The sequence below is a fragment of the Aedes albopictus genome, chromosome 2 (genome assembly GCF_035046485.1).
Source record: "Aedes albopictus strain Foshan chromosome 2, AalbF5, whole genome shotgun sequence".
NCBI classification, from domain to species: domain Eukaryota; kingdom Metazoa; phylum Arthropoda; class Insecta; order Diptera; family Culicidae; genus Aedes; species Aedes albopictus.
In genome coordinates, this window is record NC_085137.1 from 492,866,751 (window position 1) to 492,892,632 (window position 25,882).

At 38.3% G+C, this 25,882-nt stretch overlaps 3 protein-coding genes across 3 annotated transcripts in view; 2 read left to right on the forward strand and 1 right to left on the reverse strand.

Moving 5' to 3' along the window:
* Positions 1 to 1,461: 1,461 nt before the first annotated feature.
* LOC115253596 (ras-related protein Rab-32) overlaps positions 1,462 to 25,882 on the forward strand; it is a 78,417-nt gene continuing 53,996 nt past the window's right edge. The window contains exon 1 of the mRNA XM_062854237.1: positions 1,462 to 1,837. The gene's annotated coding sequence lies outside the window, so the exon portion shown is untranslated. The remainder of the gene's footprint in view (positions 1,838 to 25,882) is intronic.
* On the forward strand, positions 17,988 to 19,804 carry LOC134287476 (synaptic vesicle 2-related protein-like). The gene is made up of 4 exons (XM_062849334.1): positions 17,988 to 18,419; positions 18,488 to 18,613; positions 18,680 to 19,155; positions 19,215 to 19,804. The coding sequence occupies exons 1-4, from the start codon at positions 18,321 to 18,323 to the stop codon at positions 19,507 to 19,509; spliced, it is 996 nt and encodes a 331-aa protein (XP_062705318.1). The 5' UTR covers positions 17,988 to 18,320; the 3' UTR covers positions 19,510 to 19,804.
* Positions 19,597 to 22,091, reverse strand: LOC109423260 (protein MTO1 homolog, mitochondrial). Its single transcript, XM_019698194.3, has 5 exons — positions 22,021 to 22,091; positions 20,288 to 21,965; positions 20,125 to 20,228; positions 20,008 to 20,068; positions 19,597 to 19,950 (listed from the first exon to the last, which is right to left on the reverse strand). Exons 1-5 carry the CDS (start codon positions 22,089 to 22,091, stop codon positions 19,855 to 19,857), a joined length of 2,010 nt encoding a protein of 669 aa, XP_019553739.3. The 3' UTR covers positions 19,597 to 19,854.

Sequence of the window (25,882 nt, forward strand, 5' to 3'; positions counted from 1 at the left end):
CACTAAATCGAACAATTGCATTATGGTTCATAATGCAACTCATTCGGGTTGCATTATGAACCATAATGCAATTGTTTGATTGGCACACTAAGTTTCCTCGGTAAGAGCTTCGAATGGGCTTGCGATATTTTTACGGTTATAGCACGGCTTGCTTGATTAATACTTCGTAGCTATTAACTATTAAGGATATATATAAGCGAATCCAAAGATCGCCGTCACAATGGCTGCCTTGCAAATACCGAAAGCACAGATCTCGTCATCTAAACAACAAACAGAGTTGAAAAAGCAATGAGTTGCCTTGCTCACTCGTGATAAACATTGAGTAGCATTTTCGTTTTCGGGAAATTTGAGGATGACGAGATCAGTGCTCTCGAAAATGCGAGGCAAAAATGCACCTGGACGCGCTCCCATTTCACCTTAAACTTTTCCCTCATGAACCTCATAAACCTTCCTGACATTGTAATTAATGATAAATAGAATTCGAGCTTTTGCTCTAAGGACTTTTTTATGAGCATTGTTAGCAATTGATCTAAAGTATCGTTCCAACTTCTTCATGTGCCACGTACATATGTATATTAGTGTGGGTCATCGGAACCGTTTTCTCAGATCAAAAATTTTTTGGTTCCGTTTCGGGTCCTGAGTATCTGTGCAAAATTTGAGTTCGATCCGTTGCGTCTACACTTTGAGCATTGCAATTGAAATTTGTATGGGATTTTGTATGGGAAAACATACTTTTTTTGCATTTTTGTCATAAGTTGAAAAAGTATGTCTGAAACTTTTTAACCGATACTGTAGAATGATAGCCAAGGATGTTCTGGAAAACTTGATTGAAGACCGTAAAGCGATCCGATGCTCGTGAAAATAGTTATAACCAACGAACCGCACGCATGTGTTTATGTTTTAACATGTAAAGGAATAACAATAGCAACAAAATCATGCTTTTTCGCCAAGCAATGCCAATGCTATCACTTCTTTCACAAGCAGGCAGGTCTTCGACAAAGTTTTTCAGGACAACCTAGGCTATGTTTTCACTTTATCAATTACTTTTAGTTTTCCCATATAAACGATGACCCACTCTAATGTATATCTTTTTGCAGTGAAACAAGTACGCGTAAAAGGGTAGTTTACGTGCGATTATCTGTGGCTGCATGCCATGCTGTTTTCTACTGCGCTGGCGCGTGGTCCCTCTGGATGATATCACATCCTTTCCTTATGCTATCAGAATTGCCATCTGTCCGCTATTGGTCGTTTTTCTCAGTAATTCTTCGCGTAAAAGTATATCAACACATGAAACGTTCCTTCACTTCCCCGTCGTCAGTTCGTCCACAAATCTCGCCATCCTAATGCTGTTATTCCGCTCTACGGTTGATTAATAATGATGAATTGGCGTGATGTGTGACAATTGTATTATATCCACGTAAGTCACGACACCGCTCAGAAAAAAAGAAACTGGTTCCCGTCCAATAATGGTAGTGATGAGTTCCTATTGAAGGAATACGCAAAACAGCAATCAGAAGTGAAGTGTGCAATTAACACGAAAAACAAATCCAAACGCAGCAGCGGGAACAAACCAAAAAAGTAGCACGCAGAGAGTTGATTTGATTGATGTAGGTAATAACTGGATATACAGTGCAGTGTACTGGTAAACGTTTAGCGCAGAGACGTGAAACCGATGCATCCGAATCGGAACCGGGTGTTTGCGGTCAGGAAGGGTCCAGTTAGGAACAGTAGTAGTAGCAGCAGCAGCAGATGAAAACCGGAAGTGCGTGTTTGGGAGCATCTATCAAATGATGCAATACAGTTTTACGGCGAAAGGCAATGAATACGGGAGGAAGCGGTAAGTTGAATGAATGTTGTTAGAACAATAATGGCCGTGGGTTACTGATTACAGGAATTGATGGACATTTGTTAATTTTTCATATCAATCTCTTTTTAGATTGCATCGCTTCTTGCTTTGACATGGTGCCACTGTTTCAATTAGTATAAATGTTGTCTATCGATGTATGTTTTGAACCACCTGCAATCGTAGCAACTTGCAACTTGAAGTTCAACAGGCTTTAGAAAACATGCCATTACGAAGAGAACAAAGCCATTGGAACTTCTTCTAAAGATTGCTTCAGAATTTTCTCAAGGAAAAAACATATTCAAAGGATTTTTACAGAAATTTCTCCTTAAGAAAATCTTCTGCAGATTGCTTCTGATCACAAATACCAGAAATTCCTTCAGGAAACCCTTACCAAATTGTTTAAAAAAACTCCCACAAATTCATTCGGACTTATTAATAGGGCTTGTTTTGGATATTCACTTAAAGGTTTTTTTTCAGAAATTTTATTGAGGATTCCTTAATGAAGAATTCACATAAAAAAGTCATGGATTGCTTGAAAAAAACCTACATGAATTTCTTCACAAATTTCTCCAGAGACTCTTTCATAAATTCATCTTGGGATTCCTTCAGAAATTTTAAAGATTTCTTGAGACATTCTTCTATAGTTTTTCAAAAAATCTCTCAAAATATTTAGAAAATCGTTTGGGAATATTTTCGAAACTTGTGACATACTCATGTAGTATTTTATTCTGGAATTGCTTCAGAAATTCCAGTGGGGATTGTTTTGCACATTCCAAAGAAAAAAAAAAGTTTAGACATCTTTGCCTGCATTGCTATGAAAATTCCTTCCATGAAAAACCTCTAGAGATTGCAGCAAAAATTCTTCCATTTTTTCAGATTTTTTTTTAAATTCTTTCAGCGATTAGTGCGACCCACATAGCCGTAGCGGTATACACGCGGTTTTCAGCTAGACCATACTGAGAGTGACGGGTTTGATTACCGATCGGTGAATACATTTTCAAATAAAAATTTCAGTTTTGAACGACAAAGCTGCTTTCGACTCTTTTTTTTTTTTTTGAAGCCGACTCATTCGACTTCAACAACTGTGGAAGTTTTCACAGAACACTTAGCTGAAGGACAGGCTTTGTTCCAGTTAGGACGTTACGCCTGGAAGAGAAAAAGAGGATTATGTTGATTTTTTCAGGGATTGCTTCGAAATTCCTTTCGGGAATCCTCAAAAATTCCTCTACGGATTCCTCCAGAAATTTCTCAAATAATTCTTTTCGCCAATCTTTTAAAGATTTTCTCAGAAATTTGTCTGTAATTATTTCAGAAATTCCTCTTTCTTAATGTTTCTTAATATTCCTCTAGATTTTTTCTGAATATTCCTATAGTAAACCTTCCATGGATTTCTTCAGATATTTATTTAGAAATTATTTAAAAAAATACTCCAAAAATTTCTTCAATTAGTCTATTGAAACATTTTCCAGAGACTAGTTCAGAAAATCATATAAGGGGCTGGCCATAAACCACTTGGTCATGAGGGGGGGGGGGGGTTCGGCCAATCACCATTTTGTATGGACGAATAAAAAATTTTGTATGGACTAATGACCACGCGGGGGGGGCGGGGGTTGAGAAGTCCCAAAAAAATGACCACGTGGTTAATGGACAGCCCCTAAGGAGTCTTTCACATATGTTTCAGGTATTTTTGTTTAATTTCTTAAGATTTTAAATTTTTTTTATGGAATTTTTGTTTTTATACATTGCTTCAAAAATTTCACTGAGATTTTTTCCAAAAATTTTTCTACAGATCCTTCAGAAACTCCGCTAGAGATTCTTAAGGAAGTGTCTTCAAGGAATTCTGTTGAAAATATTCCATAGATTAACTTGGTAGCTCATCCATAGGTTCCTTTGGAAAATCGTTTCAGGAATCCTTCCAGAGATTCTCTTGCGAAATCTTACATTTTCTTCAGAAATTCTTCCAGAGATTCCTGCAAAAAACCTTAACAATCTTGGATTCATTTAGAAACTTCTACCGGCTCATTCAGAACTTTTTCAAGAAATTATTTTGAAAAACTTCGAAGGTTTGCTAAGAAAACCCAAGCAACACACATGTCATATAATAGTTACGGCAGCGCAAGTTTTGATTATATAGAAGTAAATTTGACGTAATTTTAACATAATGTTAAAATAAAATGACGTCAAAATACCTGTTATACAACCAAACCTTGCGTTGCCGTAACTATAATATGACATGTGTTTTGCTTGGGAATTCCTCCAGCGATTCCTAAAAAAAAAAATGCTCAGACATTTCTTCTGAGCATTTTTTAAAGCATCGGAACTTTCTTCAGAAATTATTTTATGGATTCCGTCAGGAATGCATACAAGTGTTCCTTCAGGAACTCTTCCAGGGATTCCATTGCAAATTCTCAAAGGACAGTCTCCAGAAATTTGTTCAGGAGTTTCTCCAGCCCGGAGATTTCTCCTGAGATTCCTGTAGAAATTCATACAGAGGTTTCTTCAGGAATTCCCCCAGGTTTTCTTCCATGGATATTTGTAGGAAAGGAATTTATTCATTGATTATATCAGAATCATATTCAGAAATTTGTGCAGAAATATTTCCTAAGAATTTCTTAAGGAATTCTTTCAGAACAGCTTCTTTCTCAAGACATTTTTATAGAAATATTTAGAGGTTTATCCGTTTATTTGTCCACATATTCCTCCAGATATTTCTTGAGAATTTATAGAGAGAATTCATTGGACTATTGATTACGGATAACTTGTTACACGATTTGTTTCACCTCCCAGCTTATATATAACCCCTCCGGCCTCAAAGGGTTGAGGGCTTCGTCCAGGAATTCTCCTGAAAATATCTGACTCATCTTCTTTCTTTCAGTGATTATTTTTGTGGTTTAAACAAGGTTTTCCCAAAGAGTTCTTCCCGAATTTCTTCACAAAATTTTCCTCTGATTTTTTCAAGGATATTCTCTTGGATTTTTCTAAGTATTTCTCTATCGTTTAGTTCAAGAATTTCTCAAATTTCTGCTTTAATTGGACAAAAGATCTCTTCAGAAACTTCTTTAGAAATAGCTCCAGGGATGGATAAATATATCAAGGTTTTTTTTAGAAATCTCTGCAGGAATTTCTTCAGATTTTTTCCATGTTTTTTTTCAGAAACTTCTCTAGGGATTCCGATAAAAATTCCTTCAAGAAATCCTTCATATGTACCCACGAGGATCCTCTCAGAAGTTTTTCCATCGGTCCTTTAAAAATACCTCCGGTAATTCCTTCAGACATTGCTCCAGGAATATGCAGATACGTAGCCAGAAATTTACTCTAGAAGGGGAACTGGTTCCTTTTTTAATGTTTGCGCTTTCAAGAAGGAAAAAGAGGGAATTTTGTGCATAAATAAAATTGCGGCTTCAATGAGGAAACTTAGCTCGAGAGAACAGGTCTTGCTCCTGGGCATTTGAGGTAGGGCCAAGAGGGTTTCCAGAAAGCTCAGGGTTCTAAGGAGCTTCTGAGACAATTCAGAGGTTGTTCAAGTGGCATTCAGGAGTCTTTTAATGACGTTCCGGCGGGTTTTGTTGGCGTTTCTATGGGGCTACGGGAGTTTCAAAGGCGTAAGTATTACCAAGTCTCAGGAGCCTTTGAAGAGTGTTACAAGGGGTTTCGGAGGCGTTTCAAGAGTTTCAGGGATGTTTTAAGGGCGTTCCGATAGGAGCCTCATGGTGTTACGGGGCCATTTCATATTGTTTACGGGAATTTTTGGTATCAAAGGCGTTTCGAGGCATAGCAGGAGCGCCTCAAGCGGTTTTCAGCTGTGCTTTAGAGGACTATGGAACTTTTTAAGGTTGTTGCAAGGGGATTCAGGAACACTTTAAATAGATTTAGGGGATTTCAAGGGTATGACATGCGGATACAGGGGCGTTTAAAGGCATTTCAGAGGCGTTATTAAAGAGTTTCAGAGCGAGAGAACCCCTGGAAGCTCCTTAAACTCTCTATGAAATATCCCTGGGATCTCAGTAAATACGCCTGAGACATTCTGGTGCCCCAAGAAACCCCCTGAAACGCCACTGAGGCTTCCAAGTATCCCCCTGAAAAACCCTTGGACCCCAGAAACACCCCAGGCTGAGACCTTATGAAGATCCTCAGAGACCCCTGGGACTTTTTGAATCCCCCTGACTTGCCCTCTGAGACCCTCTAAAACGCTCAGGCCCCCCAAATCGTGCCTGAAACGCTCATGAAACTTCCAGAGACGTCTTGAAACGCTCGAGAGGTTCCCTGGAATGAATGTCCCTGAGACTTTTTCACACTCTTTGTAAACCCTTTATAACTTCAAGAGATCCTTGAAAACAAGCTAGAAAACCCCTGAAGTGCACCTCAGATTTGCAGGTACTCCTTCGAAAAGCCACTGGAACCCCTCCTCCGAATCCCCTTGCGACCCAATGAAAAGTCAGATAAATGTCAGAAAATGTCCTTGACCAGCAGATACCCCCATGAAACCTGCTTCGATCTCATGAAATGCCCCAAAACGTCTCTGAGAGCCCCTGGAACACCCTCGAGACAAAATTAAGTCCCCTGGGACCTTTTAAAAAGCACCTGAGACCTTAATGTACCCTGAGAAATCCCTCTGCAACTCTTTTGAGACCCTCTGAAACGTTCCTGAGACTTCTGAATAAAACCCTCTGAAATAAAACACTGAATTCTGAATTTCTGATTCGTTCGCGTTAAAAAATCATGTAAAAAAGTTTTTAAAACTTTTTTTTATTATATCGTCTTTAAATTTCGACAGGGATGAAAAGAGAGATCTTTGGTAGACATTTGCGCCCCGTCGGAAAGAAATGGCGATCAGCAGATATAAATCTTTACAAAAGAACATCGCATAATTTCGAGAAAATCGTGTAAAATAAAACTGCATAAAAAAGACGTGTGGAAAAGAATTTAGTGTACTGCGTTTCAGAGAGTAGTGTGACCCTTGAAGCGCTCCTGAGAACCCCCGTTACTCCATTAAAACGTCCTCAGACCTCCAGGTACCCCCTGAAGTCCTTTGAACCACCTGAGAAGCCACTTAGCCCGCCAAAACGCCCCTGAAAACCCCTCAAACATTCCTGTGACCGACTGGTACGAGCCTGAGACGCGTTGAAGTGCCCATGGAGCCTCCTGAAATGCCCTGAAACGTTCCTGAGACTCCTACTCTTTCCTCGATCCACTAAACAACATTCTCATGATCGTCAAATCCTTCGTATCATCATGGATCCCTCCAGAAATTCCACCGATGATTCCTGCAGTAATTCCTCCTGAAAATCGTCCTGGAATACCTCCTGGAACTCCACCAGAAATTCCTTTCAGCATTCCTCTAAAAATTTCTACAGGAACTCCTTCAGAAATTTCTCCATGGATTTCTACCAGAATTCCTCTAGAGATTCTTCAAGGAATTCATTCAGGGATTTCTCAAGGTATTCGTTTAGGAATTCCTCCAGATATTGTTTCGGTGATTCCTCCAGGTTTATTTCCTAAAATTCCCCCAGGGATTCTTCCAAGTAATTATCTAGAAATTCTTTTAAGGATGCTTCCAGGAATTCTTCAAGAGGTTTCTTAAGAATTACCCCAAAAATCTCTTCAGAAAGTCCTCCAGAAATTGATCCAGAAACTCCCATAGGAATCCCTTCATAAATTACTAACGCTATTCCTCCAGGAATCCCACCTGGAATTCTTCCAAAAATCGCTCTGGGAATTACTCTACAAATTTCTATTGGAATTTATTCAGAAATTTCTCTTGGAATTTCTTTAGAAATTTATCTTGGAATTTCTTCTGAAATTCCTCCAGTAATTGCTTCCAGAATTTCTCTCGAAATTCCTCCAAGAATTCATTCCAGGAATAGTTCCTCGGAATTTCCCCGAAAATTCCTTTACAAATTTATCCAGGAATTCTTCCTGGGATTCCACAAGGAATTTGTCCAGAACTTTCCAGGCATTCCTCCTGAGGATCCTCCAGAAATTGCTTCAGGGATTCCTCCAGGGATTTTTCCAAGAATTTTCCCAGGAATTCTTCCAAGAATTTCTCTAGAAATTCCTCTAAGGGTTCCTCTAGGAATTTTTCAGGAGGTTTCTTTAGAAATTTCTCATCCCAGGATTTCTCTAGGAATTCATCTAGAGATTTCTCCGGGAGTTCTTCTAGACGTCCCTCCCAGAATTCTTCTGAAAACTCCACCAGGAATTTATCTAGTAATTTATCCAGAGATTGCTCCAGGCATTAGTCCAAAAATTTCTTCAGGGATTCTTGAAGGAAATTCTCCAGGGTTTCCTCAAAGGATTTCTTAAGGAATTTCTCGAGATACTCCTCCAGCAATTGATACAGGAATATCTCCAGAAATTTATCCAGGGGTTCCTCCAGGCATTCCTTCAGAAGTTCCTCCAGAGATTTCTATAGGGATTCCTCCAGGCATTCCAAGATTCCTTCAGAAATTACTACCGCAATTTCTCCAAGAATTTATCTATAAAATCCTCCAGGGATTCATTAAGAAATTTTCCCAAGAATTCCTCCAAGAGTTTATCCAAGAATTATTCTAATAATTTCTCCTGGGATTCCTGCATGAATTCCTCCTGAGATTTCTCTAGTAATTCCTTTAAATATTTTTTCAGGAATCCTCCAGGAAATCCTCAAGGGATTCTTTTAAAAATTTCCCCAAAAATTCTTTCTGGAATTCATTCAAGAATTAATTCAGGTATTGCCCCTGGCATTCTTCCAGGATTTCATCCAGGCATTTCTACCACAAATTTCACCGGAGTTACCCCTAGTATTTCTTCAGGAACACCTCCGGGAATTTATTCAGGAATGGATCCAGGAATTCCTCCAGGCATTTCTTCGGAAATTCGTACAGCAATTGCTTCAGGAATTCTTCCAGGAATTCCTCCAGAAATCCTTCCAGAGTTTCCTCCAAGAATTCATCCAGGAATTTCTTCTCCTCGGTTTCCTCTAAACATTCTTCCAGGAATTATTTCATGGTTTCCTCCAGAAATTCCACCGATGCTTCCTCCAGTAATTCTTCCAGAAATTCCTCTTCAAATTTCTCCTGGAACTCCACCAGAAATTCCTCTCAGAATCCCTCTAGGAATTTCTTCAGAAATTTCTCCATGGATTCCTTCCAGAATTCCTCTACAGCAGGGCTGCCCAACCTTTTTCGCATGTTTTGGTCATTTCCAATTGGTATGATCGCAAAACAAGTCGAACATGGAATATTTTGGCATCAAATGAAAGCTTAGTGTTACATCTAACTCATCTATGTGAAAAAAATTAGAATTTGTTGACGATTTTTAGCTACCGGTGCAGTTGAACCCAAAAAACAGTCCGGCCCGCGGGCCGGATCAATTTTTTGACAGAATTATCACGGTCGCTAAGTGGATAAGTTCAATTTGAATTTCAACACATGTATCTATTAGCCCTAATACCAGGCTTCCATTTGATGCTAAAAGATCTAACATCTGACCATTTTTACGATCGCATGGACCAAAAATGTACGAAGCAAGCGAAAAAGGTTGGGCAGCCCTGCTCTACAGATTCTTCCAGAAATTCATTGAAGGATTTTTCAAAGAATTGATTTAGGGATTCCTCCTGGAATTCTTCCATGAATAGTTCCATGGAATTTCCCCAAGATTTCCCATAGAGATTTCTCCAGGAATTCCTCCTGGGATTCCACCTGGAAGTTGTCCGGAAGTTCCTCCAGTAATGCCTTCTGAGGTTTTTTCCAGAAATTTGTTTCAGGGATTCCTTCAGGGTTCTTTCCAAGAATTCCACCAGAGATTCTTCCAAGAATTTCTGTAGAAATTTCTCTAAGAATTTTTCCAGGAATTCCTTAATAAAAGGTTTCTTCAGAAATGCCCAAGGAATTCCTTCAGAAAGTCCTCCAGGAATTCATGTAGGAATTCCTTCAGGAATTCCTAAAGGCATGCTTTCAGAATTTACTACCGCAATTTCTCCAGGAATTTCTCCAGGGGCTCCTTAAGAAACTCCCACGGGATTTCCTCCCAGAGTTTTTCCAGGAATTATTCCAAGACTTCCTCCAGGGGTTCCTGCTTGAATTCCTCCTGAGATTCCTCTAGGAATTCTTTCAAGGATTTCTTCGGGAATTCTCTAGGAAATCCTCCAATGATTTCTTCAGAAATTCCCCCAGAAATTTCTCTGTGAATTTATCCAGGAATTATTCCAGGTATTCCTCTATGATTTCGTCCAGGCATTTCTCCAGGGACTCCTCCAGGAATTCCACGAAGATCTACCCCAGGTATTTCTTCAGAAATTCCTACAGGAATTTCTTCAGAAATTGATCCAGGAATCCCTCCAGAATTTCTTCGGAAATTCCTACAGCATTCCTTCAAGAATTTCTGCAGGAAATCCTTCAGAGATTACTTCAGATATTCTTTCAGGAGATTCTTCAGGAAATTTTATAGGAATTTTTCCTAGGAAATTCTTGCAGGTTTCTTCCAGGAATTAATCCATGAATTTCAACTCCAAAGATTCCTCTAGAAAGGGCCCATATAGCCGAGGCGGTAAACGCACGGGTATTCAGCATGACCATGCTGAGAGTGACGGGTTCGATTCCCGATCGGTCCAGGATCTTTTCGTAAAGGAAATTTCCTTGACTTCCTTGGGCAAAAAGTATCTTCATGCCTGTCACACGATACACGCATGCAAAATGGTCATTGGCAAAGGAAGCTCTCAGATAATAACTGTGGAAGTATGGGAGCGGACCTGGTGGGATGGTTAGAACACTTGATTGATTGATTGATTTGTCTTTATTAGAGAGACTTTCAGCCCTTGGCTGGTTCGTCTCTTTGGTTAGAACACTTGACTATCACGCCGAGGACCTGGGATCGAATCCCACTCCCGACAAACTCACAAAAAAATGTGAGTTCTTCCTTCGGAAGGGAAAGTAAGGCGTGGGTCCCGAGATGAACTAGCCTAGGGCTAAAAACCTCGTTAATACAGATAAAAAAAATGTGGAAGTGCTCATAGAACACTAAGCTGAGATGCAGGCTTTGTCCCAATGAGGACGTTACGCCAAGAAGAGAGATTCCTCTAGAAATCCGTCCAGGAGTTATTTCACGGATTCCTCTAGAAACTCCACCAGGAATTACTCCAGGAATATATAAGAAACTAGCTGTCCCGGCAAACGTTGTTTTGCCATTTGTGGCTGTGGTGGTTTGACAACTGTTGGGTTCATTGGACCACGGCACTCTAGATCGGTTTTATTGCGATCGTGTTGATTTTCTTCCCAGTTCATGCAAATTGCGGTAGTTTCACAATTTTTCTACATTTTAGTTCATTTTCCTGACTTTTTCTTACATATAAACACAGCCACCAAGAATACGAATTGAAACGTGCAAGGGTCATGCTGATCGGTTCGGCCGTTCGTGAGTTTTGTTGCCTCAAAGAAGCTACAAACCGTTCAATTTCGTTACAGTCAACTCGTTGGCCATCTTGTGGGATCCCTGGAACCGGTTCCAGAAGGACGGGACATAACCAGAAACATACAGAAATAGTTCTCGACAGATTGTATTATGGCCTAAAGAAGTTTGATGCAAAAACTTCTATCCTGTAAATAATATGAATGTGCTTTCTAGCACATTATCGTGAAAAACATTACTTTCCGGATGTTCCGGATTTCCGCAACCGGTTCTTAAGAATAAGTCAATATTAATGTCTTTAATCAAAGTCCACGTGAATACCTTTCCAACGATTCTTGAACGGTCCTGATTACTTGTTTGGTTGCAAAGTTATAGCTTGCCAAAGTTAGGGTCTCTAAAGCGGCATTTCTCAGTTGAAGCAGGTTCCCGGTGGCCACAGTGACCAAATCCGGAACTCTCCGGGGGTTTTGAAAACAAGACATGTGTGGCTTTCATTTGGGCCAAAGAAAACCAAAATCGGCCCAGCCACTGATTTTTGAGAGCCGTTCAAAGTTTGGGGTCAAAAATGACCCCAGGGTCTTATTTGTAACTTTTTTTATGGGAGCTCCCCTAGGGGTCGTCCAATGTTTTGGATGAATGGAAATAATAGTTTTCCACAAAAAAATAATTGTCCGAAAATTTCAGATTTCTAGGCCTTTCGAAACAAAAGCTATAGCGAATTGAAATTCGGAAAAGGTCAAAAAAGACCCCAAGACCTTACTAAGGTTAAGTAATCTACTGTCGAATCATACTTTATTACCTCTATTTAGATTATGAAATTCTTGTTTAAAATGGAAAAACCTTGGGTAAAACAAAAAAATCAAAAGCATGTATGTATTTTTTATGTTTTCCTCTTAATATCTTCCATTATTTTTTCACTTAACGCTGCATAATGCATTCTTCTGAGCATTCAGATGTCGTCCATAAAAAAATAAAATAGGGAAACAGCCTTTTCAAAATTCATGATTAAAAAACATTATTTAATGATCGTAAAATTATGTAAGGGAGAAGATATTACTGAAAATCTTGAAACCTCAGATTTATTATTGGCGAGATTCATCAACTGTATAATATGGCGCTGTCCATAAACTACGTAGACTCATTTTGGACCATCTCAGAACCCCCCCTCCCCCTCCGTAGACTTTTGTTCATACAAAACTTTCGAAATTTGTATGGAGCGTAGACTTTGGCCAGACCCCCCCCCCCCCCCCGTCCCCCCTTAAGAGTCTACGTAGTTTATGGACAGGTCCTATAGAGACCAAGTTTTGAAATATTTTGTCTCTTCACTTTCTGGCGCTTTTTGTATAAAAAAAATCAATTTATTTTGTATGAGCTGCTAAAGTTGATTTAAGTTTTTTTTCCCCAGCTATTTGTTAAGTGTTACGTAATTTATGCATGATACCATAAACCTCTTCTCATTTTAATCTCTAAAAATAGTCATTCATATAAGAGATTTATGATTTATGTTACCTTATTTGTTGCAACTTATATTAAGCCCTTCGAACAAAAACTCTGAATAGGTTCCACATGCCCCGTGGAACGCAGTAAATGAAGATCTGCTACACTTTTCATTATATGCAGAATATATGGATTGTAAAAATTTGGAAACAATTTTAATGCACGTTAATAAGCACAAATATACCAACAACGTCTTTTGGGTCCATTAGAATTATTAAAGAATTTGTGTTCTAAAATTTTTGGCATGACAAAACCAAATTAGCATTTTTTTAGGTCCCACTTGCCCCGGGGTACCTTAATGGAAGTTTACATGATATTTTATGACTTTTACGTGATATGTTATGTAAACTTCTGTGATATCCCACGCTCCAATTATGTGCATCATATGTCACAGAATTGTACACTCTTTTTTCGATCTGTGTCACTTCTTAAGGAAGTTTATGGAAATTCCTAATTTTCTTCTCCAAAAAAATATAACTCGGAAATGGTTTGTTGAATTGAAATGATGTCTTCGAAGATGTTTGAGGATATTTCAAGGACTTTTAGAGGAAAAAAACTGAAAAAAATGCTTCCAGAAACTCCTGCAGGAGCTCATTAGAGTTTCTTTCAGGATTTCCTCTATGTATTTCTCCAGAATTTCCTCCGCCATTTCCTCGATGTATAAATCTATTAATTTCTCCACAGATTATTCAGGCAATTCAGAAACATTTCCTAGAAACTTCTACAGGAATATTCCGTTAAATATATCTCAAGAGTTTTTGTTTTCTTGAGATCGTTACAGAAGCTTAGCAAGGCTTTTCTTCAGGCGTTCTCAAATGAATCCTTCCAGAAATACGTCAACATATTGCTTCAGGAATACTGTCAGCAAATCTTCTAAGAATTTTATTGAAGGATTTTTTAGAATGCCACCAAGGATTTCCCGAGAAACTCTTCGTGGGATTTCTTCAAAAATTTCCCCGGATTTTTTAAAAATATATTCCTCTAGAGATTCACTCAACAGTACTACCCGATACAGGGATTGTATTGGAGTATTCTTCAGAAATTTCTTCAAGAATTTCTTCTGTTTATCTCCAGAGACTTCATACGAGTTTCAGAGTTTTCTTCAGGAGTTTCAGCAAGCGAATTCTTCAAAAGTTCTTCCTTGGAGTTTTTTAGGAAGCTCCTCTAGCATTTTACTTTAAAATCTCACACAGGTTTTTTAGGAAATTCCTCTTAAATTACTGGAACAATTCTTGAAAGAATCTCTGAAGAAATTTCGGAGGATTGTCAGAAGGAATCTCTCCAAATACTCCTAGTGATATCTTTGTAGATTCCTAGAGGTTTCACCAGGTCTACGGAAAAGATCTGAAAGAAAAGCTGGTCTACATAAATTCTTGGCATTTCCTGGAAAAATAACTATAGGAACTTGGGGAGAAACTCCTGCAGGAACCTCTAGAAGAATCGCAATAGAAATGTCTAATGATTTTTTAAATAAATAAATCTTTATAATTAAATCTCAGAAAAAAATCTAAGAATCTCTGACAAGAAACTTTTCTCAGAATTGCATATTTTCAAGCAATATTAGCAGAAATTCCTGAAAAAAACCTGGAAAAAATTTCAACGAAAAACTTCTAGAGGAAATCCTGTTTATATTCCGTCTGAAATGTTCAAAGAAAAAATACTAAGAATTACTCGGAAAAGCATTTTTCTCAAAAGTTTATCAAGGCGTTTCTTCAGGAATTCCTAAAGGAATTCTTTTAGAAATGCTTCAACAGAATTTTCCAAGAATATTCTCAAAAAAACCTCCAATAGTTTCATTGAAACGCTTTTCAAGGAATTTTCCCAAAAAATACTCTATATGTTTTGCCAGGAATTCCCCCAAGAGTTTGCCGAGAAGTTTCTACAAGTTTTCTTCGGGAAATTCCTCGCGGGATTCCTTCAAGAATTTCCCTGGGACTTTTTTCAGATATTCCTCTAGTGATTCACTCAACGGTACTTTCTCAGACAGGGGTTCTACTGGAGGTTTCTGAAATTCCTTCAGGGATTCCATCTTAGACATTTTCAGCATTTCAGAGATTTCTTCAGAAATTTCAGCAAACGATCTCATCAAAAGTTCTTCCATGGAGTTTATTTGAAATATCGCTAAAAAAAATAGTTGGAAAAGAAATTCATTCGGAAATATGTATTTCTAAAAATTACTGGAAAAATTATTGAAATAATATCTGAAGGCATTACCAGGAAAATTCTGATGCATCGTCTTAAAGAATTAATCGACAAACTTCTGGTGATACATACCTTTGGAGGTTTCTAGAAGTTTTTGAAATTTTTCTATAAGATTTCCTAGACAAAAATTTCTTAAGCAATTTCTGAGTTTACTCTGGAGGAATTCCTTGAGAATTGGCTAGAAGACACTTCTCAAGATATTTCCCTAATCCCTATATAAAAAAAATAATGACTTCTGGAGTTACTCCAGTAGTTATTCCTACGATTTCTTTGTTTGAGAAGTTTATGGAAGGATTGCTAAAAAAATCTATGGAGAAAGTTTTGAAGAAATCTCTTAAATGACGTCTGCGGAAATCGTAGACAAAGGCACTGGTGGAATTATTGAAAAAATCCATTAATTAACTTCTTTCAGATCCTTGGTGGATTTTCTGTAAAATTGCTCGAAAGAATACTTGATCACTTGAAAAATACCTCTCAAAAAACCTCATAAGAACTTGCCATACAATTTCTAAAGGGATATAAAAAATTAAGCTTTCACAAAAAAAAATAAGGGAAATTTTTCAGAAATAGGAAATAAAATTCTGCAGGAACTCTTTGAAGAGCCCAGAAGAAATTTCTGAAAATAATTTTTTTGAAGGAATTTTTGAAAACAAAGGGACTCTACAGGCGATTTCTTTAGAAATTCCTTCAGAAATACCTTCAAATCATCTCCAGAGATGCCTCCAGAGTTATCATCAGGAATTTCAGCAAGTTCTTCTATAGAGCTTGTTTTTGAAAGGTTTCTTTAAAAATTATTCAAAAATACTACAGAGATTTCTCCGGAAATTCTTTAAAGATTAATGTAAGAATTCTTGAAAGAATTTCTGAAAAAATGTCTCAAGAAATTCCTGAGGAATGTCTGAAGAAATCATAAAAAAAATCCTGGAGATACATCTGGACATTCCCACAAGTTTTCAAAAAAATCTGGAAGGATTCCTGGACAAAAAATCTTGAAATAATTTCTGAGTTAACTCTGGAGGAACTTCAGGACAAATGCCTAGAAGAATACCTTGACAAACTTCTCAAGATACCTCCTTAATATCTACAAAAAATCATGACTTCAGGAGGAACTCTGGAAGTAACACCAAGTAACAAAATGCATTTTTTTTAATCCTAAAATAAAAATTATTAGGAATTTTCTTTAAAAACATCTACAGCAATCGCAGACTAAGGTTCTGGTGGAATTTCTTGACGAAATCCATCAATACGTGTCTTTGAGGTCCCTGGAAGATTTTCTGAAGGATTCCGTGGAAGATATTCTGGAGATACCTCTGGAGGAATCATCAGACAAATTTCTCATACAATTTCTGAAGGGTCATAAAATAATTAGAATAAAAAAACTGACGGAAATTTTGCAGAAATAAAAAGAAAACACTGACTGAAGAAATTTTAAAATAAATTTTGAAAAGAATCCTCTAAAAACATGCCATGATGAACTGGATTACCCTGTGAAGGTAAACATAGAAGAATTTATTGAAAAATTCCTCGAAAAGGTCAAGGAAAAGATTCTGGAGTAAATTCTACAGGAGTTGCTGAGAGAATCTTTGAAGAAATTCCTGAAGCATCGCCGGAAAAAATCTGAAAGAATCGCCAGAGAATAGTCGGCATAAATCGTAGGCAACTCCTCGAAGAAACCCTGGAAAAAATTGTGGAGAAAATCCTGGAGGAACTTCCAAGAGAATCGGGTTTTTAATTTGCTAGAAAAATCTTAACATATACCTGAGCAAATCTTTGAAATTGTCATAATTGAGGGAACCATTTGAGAAATTCCAACAATAAAGAATCTTTGAATATCTTTGAAGGAATTTCTCCTGGAGAACTGCTTATTATTAAGAAATATTTGGGTCCGTCCATTAATTACCAATTATTTTTTGGCCAATTTTCAATACTTCCTCCCTGCTCGTGGCCTATTTTCCCATACCTAATACATGGCTGGTACAAATTTCAGGGATTTCCTTCTCCCCTTAAAATGCTACGTCTTTTATGGATGACCTCTTTGGATGAGTTTTTCCAGAAATTCTAAACGAATATCCTTAGATATTTCCAGAAGAATTTCTGGAGAAATACCAAAAAAAACTTCTGAAGGAAATTTTGTTACAATTCCTGGAGGCATTCCTTCAGAAATGTCTAAAGAAATACATGCACAAACTTTTGTGGCAAGACAGTTCCCAATAAATCCCCGAAGGAATCCGAAGAGTTTTCAGAGGAACGTTTGAAGAAACCTGTGGACTCCCTACTAACAAAAGAAGCTGCATAATAGCTTATGCAGCGAACGCTTTGGGAAGAAAGCTCTTTTAAGCTCTTATACAGCAAAAATGTTAGTTGGGCTAGTTTCATCATAAATCTTTCGAAAAACATTTTGAGAAACTCCTGAAGAAAACCCAAGAAAATTTTCTGAAGGGATTTCTAGAGTAACTTTCTCAGAGAAACATGAACAGAAATGTGTTAAACAAAGAGAAATCTTGGGAATTCTTGCTGAATTAGATTTATAAAATCCTGCACAAATCTCTTTTTTTTTCAAATTTTGAAAATGTTTTTGATAATTACTTAAAAAAAAACTGAAGGAGTTTCTGGCGGTGTCCCAGGTGGTTAACGTGGAGAAACTTGTAAAGAAATTGATTCTAATTTTTTTCTATGCATAAATTATTGTATTAATTCTTGCTAAATTGCTGAGTTACTGAAAAAAAACAGGAAAAAATAATAAATGGAGGACTTTTTCCGGAATACCTAATTGTTAATAAGGCGTCATATTGAATCTCTATGGAGTCGTACCAGTACAGGGAAAGCTTAAATTTGTAAACTTTCAGTAAACAGCTGTGATTCTACCAAGATAATAGCACTGTCTGGAAGGATTGTCACAAAAAATGCCAGATTGTGACTCATTATTGTTGCGCGATAGTCAATTCAGCAGTTATAAGATCTAGTTTATGGCAGATCCCTACTAAAGTAACATTTTGGTGGCTAAATAGTTTTGTGTAGGTTTTGAGAAGCATTTTAAACACTTATATGTTTTATTTGTTTTATGATGAGCCTTTTTAGTATACATATTTGTCATTTTGGAAGTACCATTTCTTAGACTAATAGATTAAAAAAGGCTCTTCAAACCATCATAAAACCAATATGAAAGGAATAAGCTTATTGACGCTTATTAAAACCTCTACAAGGCTAATTGAGCATCAACGTGTTATTTGGGATTTCATCAGTGAAACACAATGCCCAGAAAGTCTAATGTTACGGAATTTGAGTTCGCAATCCGGATCGGCTATCCTAAGCCTAATCTACTAGACTAATCCTAACGGTTCACGCAACCCACATCTGAATTTTCTCATTTTCAGGTTTTCGTAATAAGTCGATGTTGATATTATTTTTCTTTGTTTTCAATTTTAGCGTCACTTTATACGCCGAGTTTCTTCCAACAAAGCAACGAGCCAAATGTGTTGTCCTGCTAGACGTGAGTATTATTTCACTATTCTAAAGGTAAAATCGATTGTTCTTAAACGCTTGTTCCATGCTTTGCAGTGCTTTTGGGCCCTGGGAGCGTGTTTCGAAGTGGCTCTCGCACTGGCCGTTGGACCCAATCTGGGCTGGCGTTGGCTCCTGGGACTTTCGGCGGCTCCACTGTTCGCATTTGCTGTGATTACTCCGGTAAGTATATCTCAATTTCTAATCTTATCTTCTGGCAAGCTAATCATGAATCCACAACTGTTCCAGTGGCTACCGGAATCGGCCCGTTACCACGTGGCCAGCGGTCAAAGTGACAAAGCCTTGACCACCCTGGAGCAGATCGCCAAAGACAACAAGCGACCGATGCTGTTGGGCCGATTGGTCGTTGAAGGACCCAGTGGATCACGTGGCAGTGTGAAGGCACTGCTGGGTAGCTCTCTAAGACGGACCACGCTTCTGCTGTGGTTCATCTGGATGTCGTGCGCCTTCTGCTACTACGGGCTGGTTCTGATGTCGACGGAGCTGTTCGGAGGAAAGAACAAAACCGTGCTTCCCGAAACTGAAAACGATTGCCACCCGTTGGCGACCACGGACTACATGGATCTGCTGTGGACTACGCTGGCTGAGTTTCCAGGAATTTTCGCTACGATCTACGTGATTGAGCGGTTTGGTCGTAAGAAGACTATGGCCCTGCAGTTCCTGTTCTACGCCGGATGCGTGCTGATGATCACCGTTACCGATGTGTAAGTTTGATCTGATCCTATTCCGTTGAACATCCGAATGACTCATCTTCTCATTGCAGTCGCGTCTTCCTGACGATCATCCTCTTCATGGCCCGAGGCGTCATTGCAGGTCTCTTCCAAGCCGCGTACGTGTACACTCCAGAAGTCTATCCAACGGCGCTGCGCTCGGTCGGAGTAGGCGGTTGTTCGGCACTCGCTCGACTAGGAGCCATGGCAACTCCATACGTGGCGCAGGTTCTCTTCCAGTCGTCCATCTGGAGTGCCGTTTCGGTATATGGGTTCTTTGCCGTTTGCGCCAGTGTTGCCTGTATGCTGTTGCCGTACGAAACGAGAGGCACCGACATGGGACAATGATTATTATCCAGAGTATACTCAGCACAACGACATAAACCATCTGACACAAAGATACCTCCTTGAAGAATTAGGAACGAACCAGAAGAATCCCATTTGTTATCGCTCTTTATTACAGTCTAAGGAAGTAGGTTACTGTATTTTTGTTGACCAAACGACGCGTTTTTTCAATTTGTTTAGATTTTAGTTGAATGTGTGAAGTGTGTATATAAACGACTATTTATTTATATTAAATAACTAACTAATTATATTTATGTACGAGCTTTTTCGAATAAAATGTACTTTTCTATGGGTTTAACATTGTGGTTAAGCGTAGTTTCTTTTGCGATTGGATCAATCAGATGAGAGTTAGGCAGAGGCTGCCATTTCTTGTTGTTTGACGTATCTCACCAACCGGACAATGGTTGAAGGGGTGATACCTTGGATGCGGCTGGCGGCAGCAATCTGAAATAACAAGACAGTTTGGTAATGTTTCTGTTCAAATGTTTATGGTATACTTACAGTATGTGGTTGTATATGTACAAGCTTTTCTTGTTCCTCGTACGAAAGATTGAGAGTTCTCCTAGAAGTACAAAAGTAGCGTGTTTAGAAATTCAACTCAATAGCATGCCAACTTACGAAAGATAGTCAATTGATCTAGGGATCTGAAGTTGTTCATGTCTTTGGACTTCTTCGACTTCTTTTGCCTGTTCCTGGATCGACAAACTGTACAAAGCCTCAATCTGTAATTACAAAGTTTGTTTTAGCAAACTTTTCCCATGAGCATTCATCTTCAACTCACCTTTAGTCTTTCACACAAAACCCGATCTTCCTTAATCCACCCTAGCACTCCTGGAGCCAAGTCACACAAATTCTCAGTCGTAATATCCTCCACAGTGATAGCCAACATTTCAAAAGCACTCTTTTGTATGCTCGCCTTGCCCAGAGGAAGCCCAAGCTGCTCCTTCCAAGTGTTGCTGCCTTTTTTGATGTCGCTCAACAGCTCAATTCCCATTTTGAGCTTCTCCCTGATCGAGACCATCCTCCGGTACCGCGCCTCCGACACCAATCCCATCCGGTAACCCTTCTCCGTCAACCGTAAATCGGCATTATCTGGCCTCAAGCTCAGCCTGAATTCAGCTCTACTGGTGAACATCCGGTAAGGCTCGTTCGTACCCAAGGTCGTCAAGTCATCAACCAGCACTCCAAGATATCCCTCCGTTCGACTGATCGTCAATGGATTGCGCTTCAAAATTTTCGCAGCTGCATTAGCTCCGGCTAGAATTCCCTGTGCTCCTGCTTCCTCATATCCTGTTGTGCCATTGATCTGCCCTGCGAAGAATAACCCTTCCACACGCTTAGTCTCCAACGTGGGATACAGTTCCCTGGGATCGACGAAGTCGTACTCTACGCCGTACCCCGGTCTAGCCAGTTCAGCTTTGTCCAAACCGCGCAAGCATCGAACTAGCTTGACTTGCTCATCTTCTGGAAGCGTACACGACAGGCCATTCGGGTAGATCAACTCACTGTCGAATCCTTCCGGTTCCAACCATATCTGATGGGTCTTGCCGCCGAATCGAAGAACCTTAGATTCGATTGAAGGACAATACCTAGGTCCGGTCAGCTCTTCCGTTACATGACGATTGCAGTGCAAGTTCCGCTTGACAATATCGTTTACATCCTGACTCGTGTGAGTGAGGAAACAATCCAGCTGATCCTCGTTGTTCAACCACACGCGATCGTTCATGAAAGAAAACGGTACCGGAGGGTTGTCACCTGGATGACGCTCCAAGATATCAAAGTTAATCGACGAAGCCTTGATCCGTGGAGGGGTCCCTGTCTTCAATCTGGACATCCGAAAGCCCAAATCCTCAAGGCTCTTCGCCAACCCAATAGCAGGCTCATCTCCGATCCTTCCAGCTGGCATCGTCTTCAACCCTATGTTGATCTGTCCCCTTAAGAACGTACCCGTCGTGATCACTAGCGACTTCGTCCACACAACTCTCCCATCCTTCAAGCTAATCCCCTTTATCCTATTATTCAATTTACCCTCCTCCCTCTCCAGAACGATATCCTCAACGGAAGCTTCCACAATTTCCAGATTCGCCGTTCCATCCAGCTCCCTCTGAACCTCCGCTTTGTACAACTTCCTATCAATCTGCGCCCTAGGTCCCCACACCGCAGGCCCTCTCCGCTTATTCAGCACCTTGTACTGAACACCACTGTTATCGCAACTCCGCGCACAAACTCCATCCAGTGCGTCCACCTCCCGCATTAGATGCCCTTTTCCAATGCCTCCGAACGACGGATTGCAGGACATCTCCCCGATGGTAGACTTCTTGTGGGTGATCAACAGCGTACGAGCACCCATGCGAGCCGCAGCCTCACATGCTTCCGTGCCGGCATGGCCACCACCGACTACGACCACGTCGTATTGAGGTGTGTTAGCATCCACGGAAGCGCTAACAGTGCTGCAGTATCTGAAATTAAACGTTTAAAATATTATTTTTGACTAAAGAATCTTATAGTTCTTACCGATTTGAGAGTGGAAAGCCAAGCGTAACACGTTTACTTAGTCCAAGAATCGATGGAAGCCTCAGTAACATTTTACTTGAATCTATCGAGCAAAACAGGTTGATGGCATAACCAGAAGCGTACCGAACTGAACCAATGGCAAGAGAACGCAGTGCTGGTAGATAGGGAGAATTTTGTTTGTAAACAGAAGCATGTGCAAAGAACGCACCACAAAAGCAAGGCAAACGTGATGTGTAGAAGAAACGTCAAAAATATACTATCGAGGGGTAAGTGAATCGCAATTGTTATTATTCTCTAGAAATAATAAACAGTGAAGCCTTCCCCATTCGATATTTTACAATTATTAGTTTTTAAAATATGTAATTCCAGTTTTTAATCTCTCCGTGATTTTGTAAAAAAAAATAATAATAGATGCTTAAGGGCTCATTAGAATGCTTGCCGTTATAACAAATATTTGTCATTGAAGCTCGACATTCGTCCAAGGTTGCTTTGATTCACGTTGTGTTTGTCATTTGTTGGGCTTGTTTGGCCAAATATTTGCCATGTCTAATGGGACCTTTACTGCCGTTCTACGCCCGATTGTCCCATGTTATGAGCCAATCTCATATAACATGGGACAAATATGCATATAACGGCAGTTTAGTAGAAGCACATAATTTTGTTGAATTTCGAATACTGATGTGATTTATGACTAAAATTTCAAGTACTATGATGGATGATTGAATTGATTTTCAGGGTGATTCACAAAAATAACACTAGTTAGCGAAGTAAAACAAAAGTCGTGAACTTCTATCTACGATCTTTTTTTTTTCTTTCATTAAAACGTACTGATTTCGCAATGGTGCTCCAAAAACTCCATATGGAACAGTTTTAAAGGATATTTGATGAACCGATTACAAATCTTTTGACATGAAAGTAATGTTATAAGTCTCGATTAACTGAAAGCAGTTTTTGCGTGAGATCAATGAAAGTCATGTTATCCAGCTTTTTACGCTAACAAGAGGGGTGATTCAAATATGACGTTTCTTGCCGACGACCAAATTTCAGTTCAATGCCGTCGTAGTAGACTGTTTGAGGAGTTTGTTGATTGAAGTGTCAAAAATTTTCACTTGACTCGCATGATTAGTAATCCTCAGCATATTTAAGATGGTGTTACATTTGTTATTTGCCGAAAGAAATTATCTCGTTTTTAATTCGTTTTAGACCAAGCAGCTGTATCGCAAAAATTGGAAGTCGGAGGACTCGAAATGGCTGAATTGACCCAGGAGGGTTCTGATAATTTCCATGCAATTTGGTGCAAGGCCTGTCGTTTTCAGCGTTTATGACTTCCCCGGTTCAATCTCCATTCGCAAAAGAACGATTCTAGTTTTGGCAACGTATTATGCTCGGATACACAAACTGAAATTGAACAAAATGCTCTAAATATAAGGAACCAACCGTGTATTTTTATTATCAAACGAATTAGTTTTATTAGCTCCGCCAAGTAGAAAGCTGGATAGAGCAGAAAAGTGCGGACTAGATTGATTCGTCAAGATTCGAGAGTGTGAGAGGATATGCTAACATATTTCCAATCAATGTGCGGTAAATCCTTTTGCAGGTAACCTAAAAAAATGTAAGGTAGATTAATTTCTCCAGCAGAATAAATATTAACACCATTTCAAAATTCCCTGAGGATCGCTGTTGATGTGAAACGTCTCAAGTGAAAAAGGTTGACACTTCAATCAACAAACTATCCTAGCAGTCTACTAGGATGGCATTGAACTGAAATTTGGTCGTCGGCAAGAAACGTCATATTCGAATCACCCCTTGGTCTAGCGTAAAAAGCTGGATTGGCTAGTTTATGGGACGATCTCCTTAAATTTTCCCTAAACGTCCAAAAAATTATAGAAAAAAAAAATGAAAAAAAGAATTGAAATTTTTTTCACCATTCATTTGAAGTATTGAGAAAAAAAATAACAGCTTAATCTGAGCATTGTCTACGAAGAGTGAGAAGTATGTATGTAAAAGTCTTCCAAGGTTTATTTTGGGAATTTTCTTCGGCGATTTCTTCTGAATCCTTCTAAAATTTCACTAGAGATTTTCATAAAAATATCACGAATAATTCGTTTAGAGAACTTTGAATTGATTGCATTAGAAATTTCTCCATAAGTTTTCACCAAATTCATACAATTCCTCTAGTTATTTTTTCAGAAATTGATCCAATTTTTTTTACACTTTTCAAGGACTTCTTCAGAAACGCTTTCTGACGTTTTTCAGAAAATCTTACAGAAACCCTGTACAGTCTCGATACATTTTTTTCAAAATTTTTAGATATTCTTACTCGGTTTAAAAAAAAATTGAAAACTTTTTGAAAATTGATTCTCCTAATCGTCCAGGAATTATCTTTGATAATTTTTTCGAGAACTTATCCAGTAATTCTTGCAGGATTGCTTCAAAAACTCTTCCAATGATTCAGGAATTGCTTTTGATTTTTTTCCAGGCAGCCTTTCAGAAATTTTGCTAGGGTTTACAGAAGCTTCATAAACATGTTTTTAGGAGTTCAATGATTGGTTCTGAAGTTCTTCTATGATTTTTTCAGACTTCTGTAGAGAATATTCCAAGGATTTGTTTGTTGTTTATTTTAGAATGACCACTAGAAATTTATTCAGGGAATCATATCAAAATTCTTAAGAAATTTCTTTTTTTTTCGGGAAATACTTCAAAAGTTTATTATAAAAAAAATCCTATAGAATATTGTTGGAAATTCCTTCAAAAATTTCGTTAATTCTTAAAGAAAATCTTACATGGATATCTTCTTTAGTGATTCCTTCAGAAATTCTTCTATAATCTGCTCACGAAATGTTTCGAAAAATTCTATCAGAGAACCATGATTTTTGTTTCAGAAATTTTTCATCGGATTATTTTAAAAGTCCCAAAAGAAATTAATCAGAAATAGGCTCAGAAATTTTTCGAGGGAATCCCAAAAATCTTTTAGAGAATTCTTCAAAACTAATCCCGTTGAAAATCTCCACGGATTACTACTGAAATTCCCCACCACATTTATGGAATTTGTCATCACATTAAAAAAATAAATAAATGTTAATTCCTTTCAAAACTTTTCAAGGGATTTTTGGGGAATGTGTAAAGTTGTTTATTCATTTGTTCCTCCAGGCATTGCTCCATTGTTTATCTTCAGGAATACGTCTCCTCGGAATCTTTTCAGGAATTATACAGGGGATGGCCAAAATGTTTGGAATAGGCAACTTTTTTTTGTTCTGACAAAAATGTTCAACATGCTGTAACTTTTTATACAGTGCATCAAAAATTCTCAAATTTAGACTGTTTGATCATCTATTATATGTGCATGATTGGTACAAATTTGAGCTCGATTGGCAAATCTTTCGCGAAGTTAGAATCGTTCTCGTAAAACACTATTTTTTAGACAAGTAATTTTTGAACTATCATATCTCGGAAACCAGTGAACCGAATTTAATGAAATTTTGAATGTTTATCAAAAATATATAGATACTTGATACGACGATATAAAATGTAATATTTTCTCACGATGAATAAAGTTATACCGGTTTGACGTTTTTACCCATATAGAGGAAAATAAGTCAAATTTACAATATCATACAAAAATTACTAAACGTGTCATTCTTTCAATCCAAATAGGCTCTAATACATCTTATAAGATATATCTTGATAATAGAAGCAGAAAATCTTTAGATATCAACACAAAATTGCAATGACATTGTTGTAAAAAAATGCATTTTTTTAAAGAAAGATCCAAAAAGTTTCAATCCATGATAACTTTTTTCAACATTCATAAAGTACCTATGTTATAATGATATGAGAAGCATCAATGTATTGTTGATAAACG

Excerpts from the sequence above, each read along its gene's own strand:
- LOC134287476 (XM_062849334.1), top strand. The coding sequence starts at position 18,321 with ATGTTGATATTATTTTTCTTTGTTTTCAATTTTAGCGTCACTTTATAC. Across the intron at positions 18,420-18,487 it reads AATGTGTTGTCCTGCTAGAC|TGCTTTTGGGCCCTGGGAGC; the intron begins GTGAGTATTATT and ends CATGCTTTGCAG. Across the intron at positions 19,156-19,214 it reads ATGATCACCGTTACCGATGT|TCGCGTCTTCCTGACGATCA; the intron begins GTAAGTTTGATC and ends TTCTCATTGCAG.
- LOC109423260 (XM_019698194.3), bottom strand. The coding sequence starts at position 22,091 with ATGTTACTGAGGCTTCCATCGATTCTTGGACTAAGTAAACGTGTTACG. Across the intron at positions 20,229-20,287 it reads TTTTGTGTGAAAGACTAAAG|ATTGAGGCTTTGTACAGTTT; the intron begins GTGAGTTGAAGA and ends TTGTAATTACAG. Across the intron at positions 19,951-20,007 it reads TACATATACAACCACATACT|ATTGCTGCCGCCAGCCGCAT; the intron begins GTAAGTATACCA and ends TTGTTATTTCAG.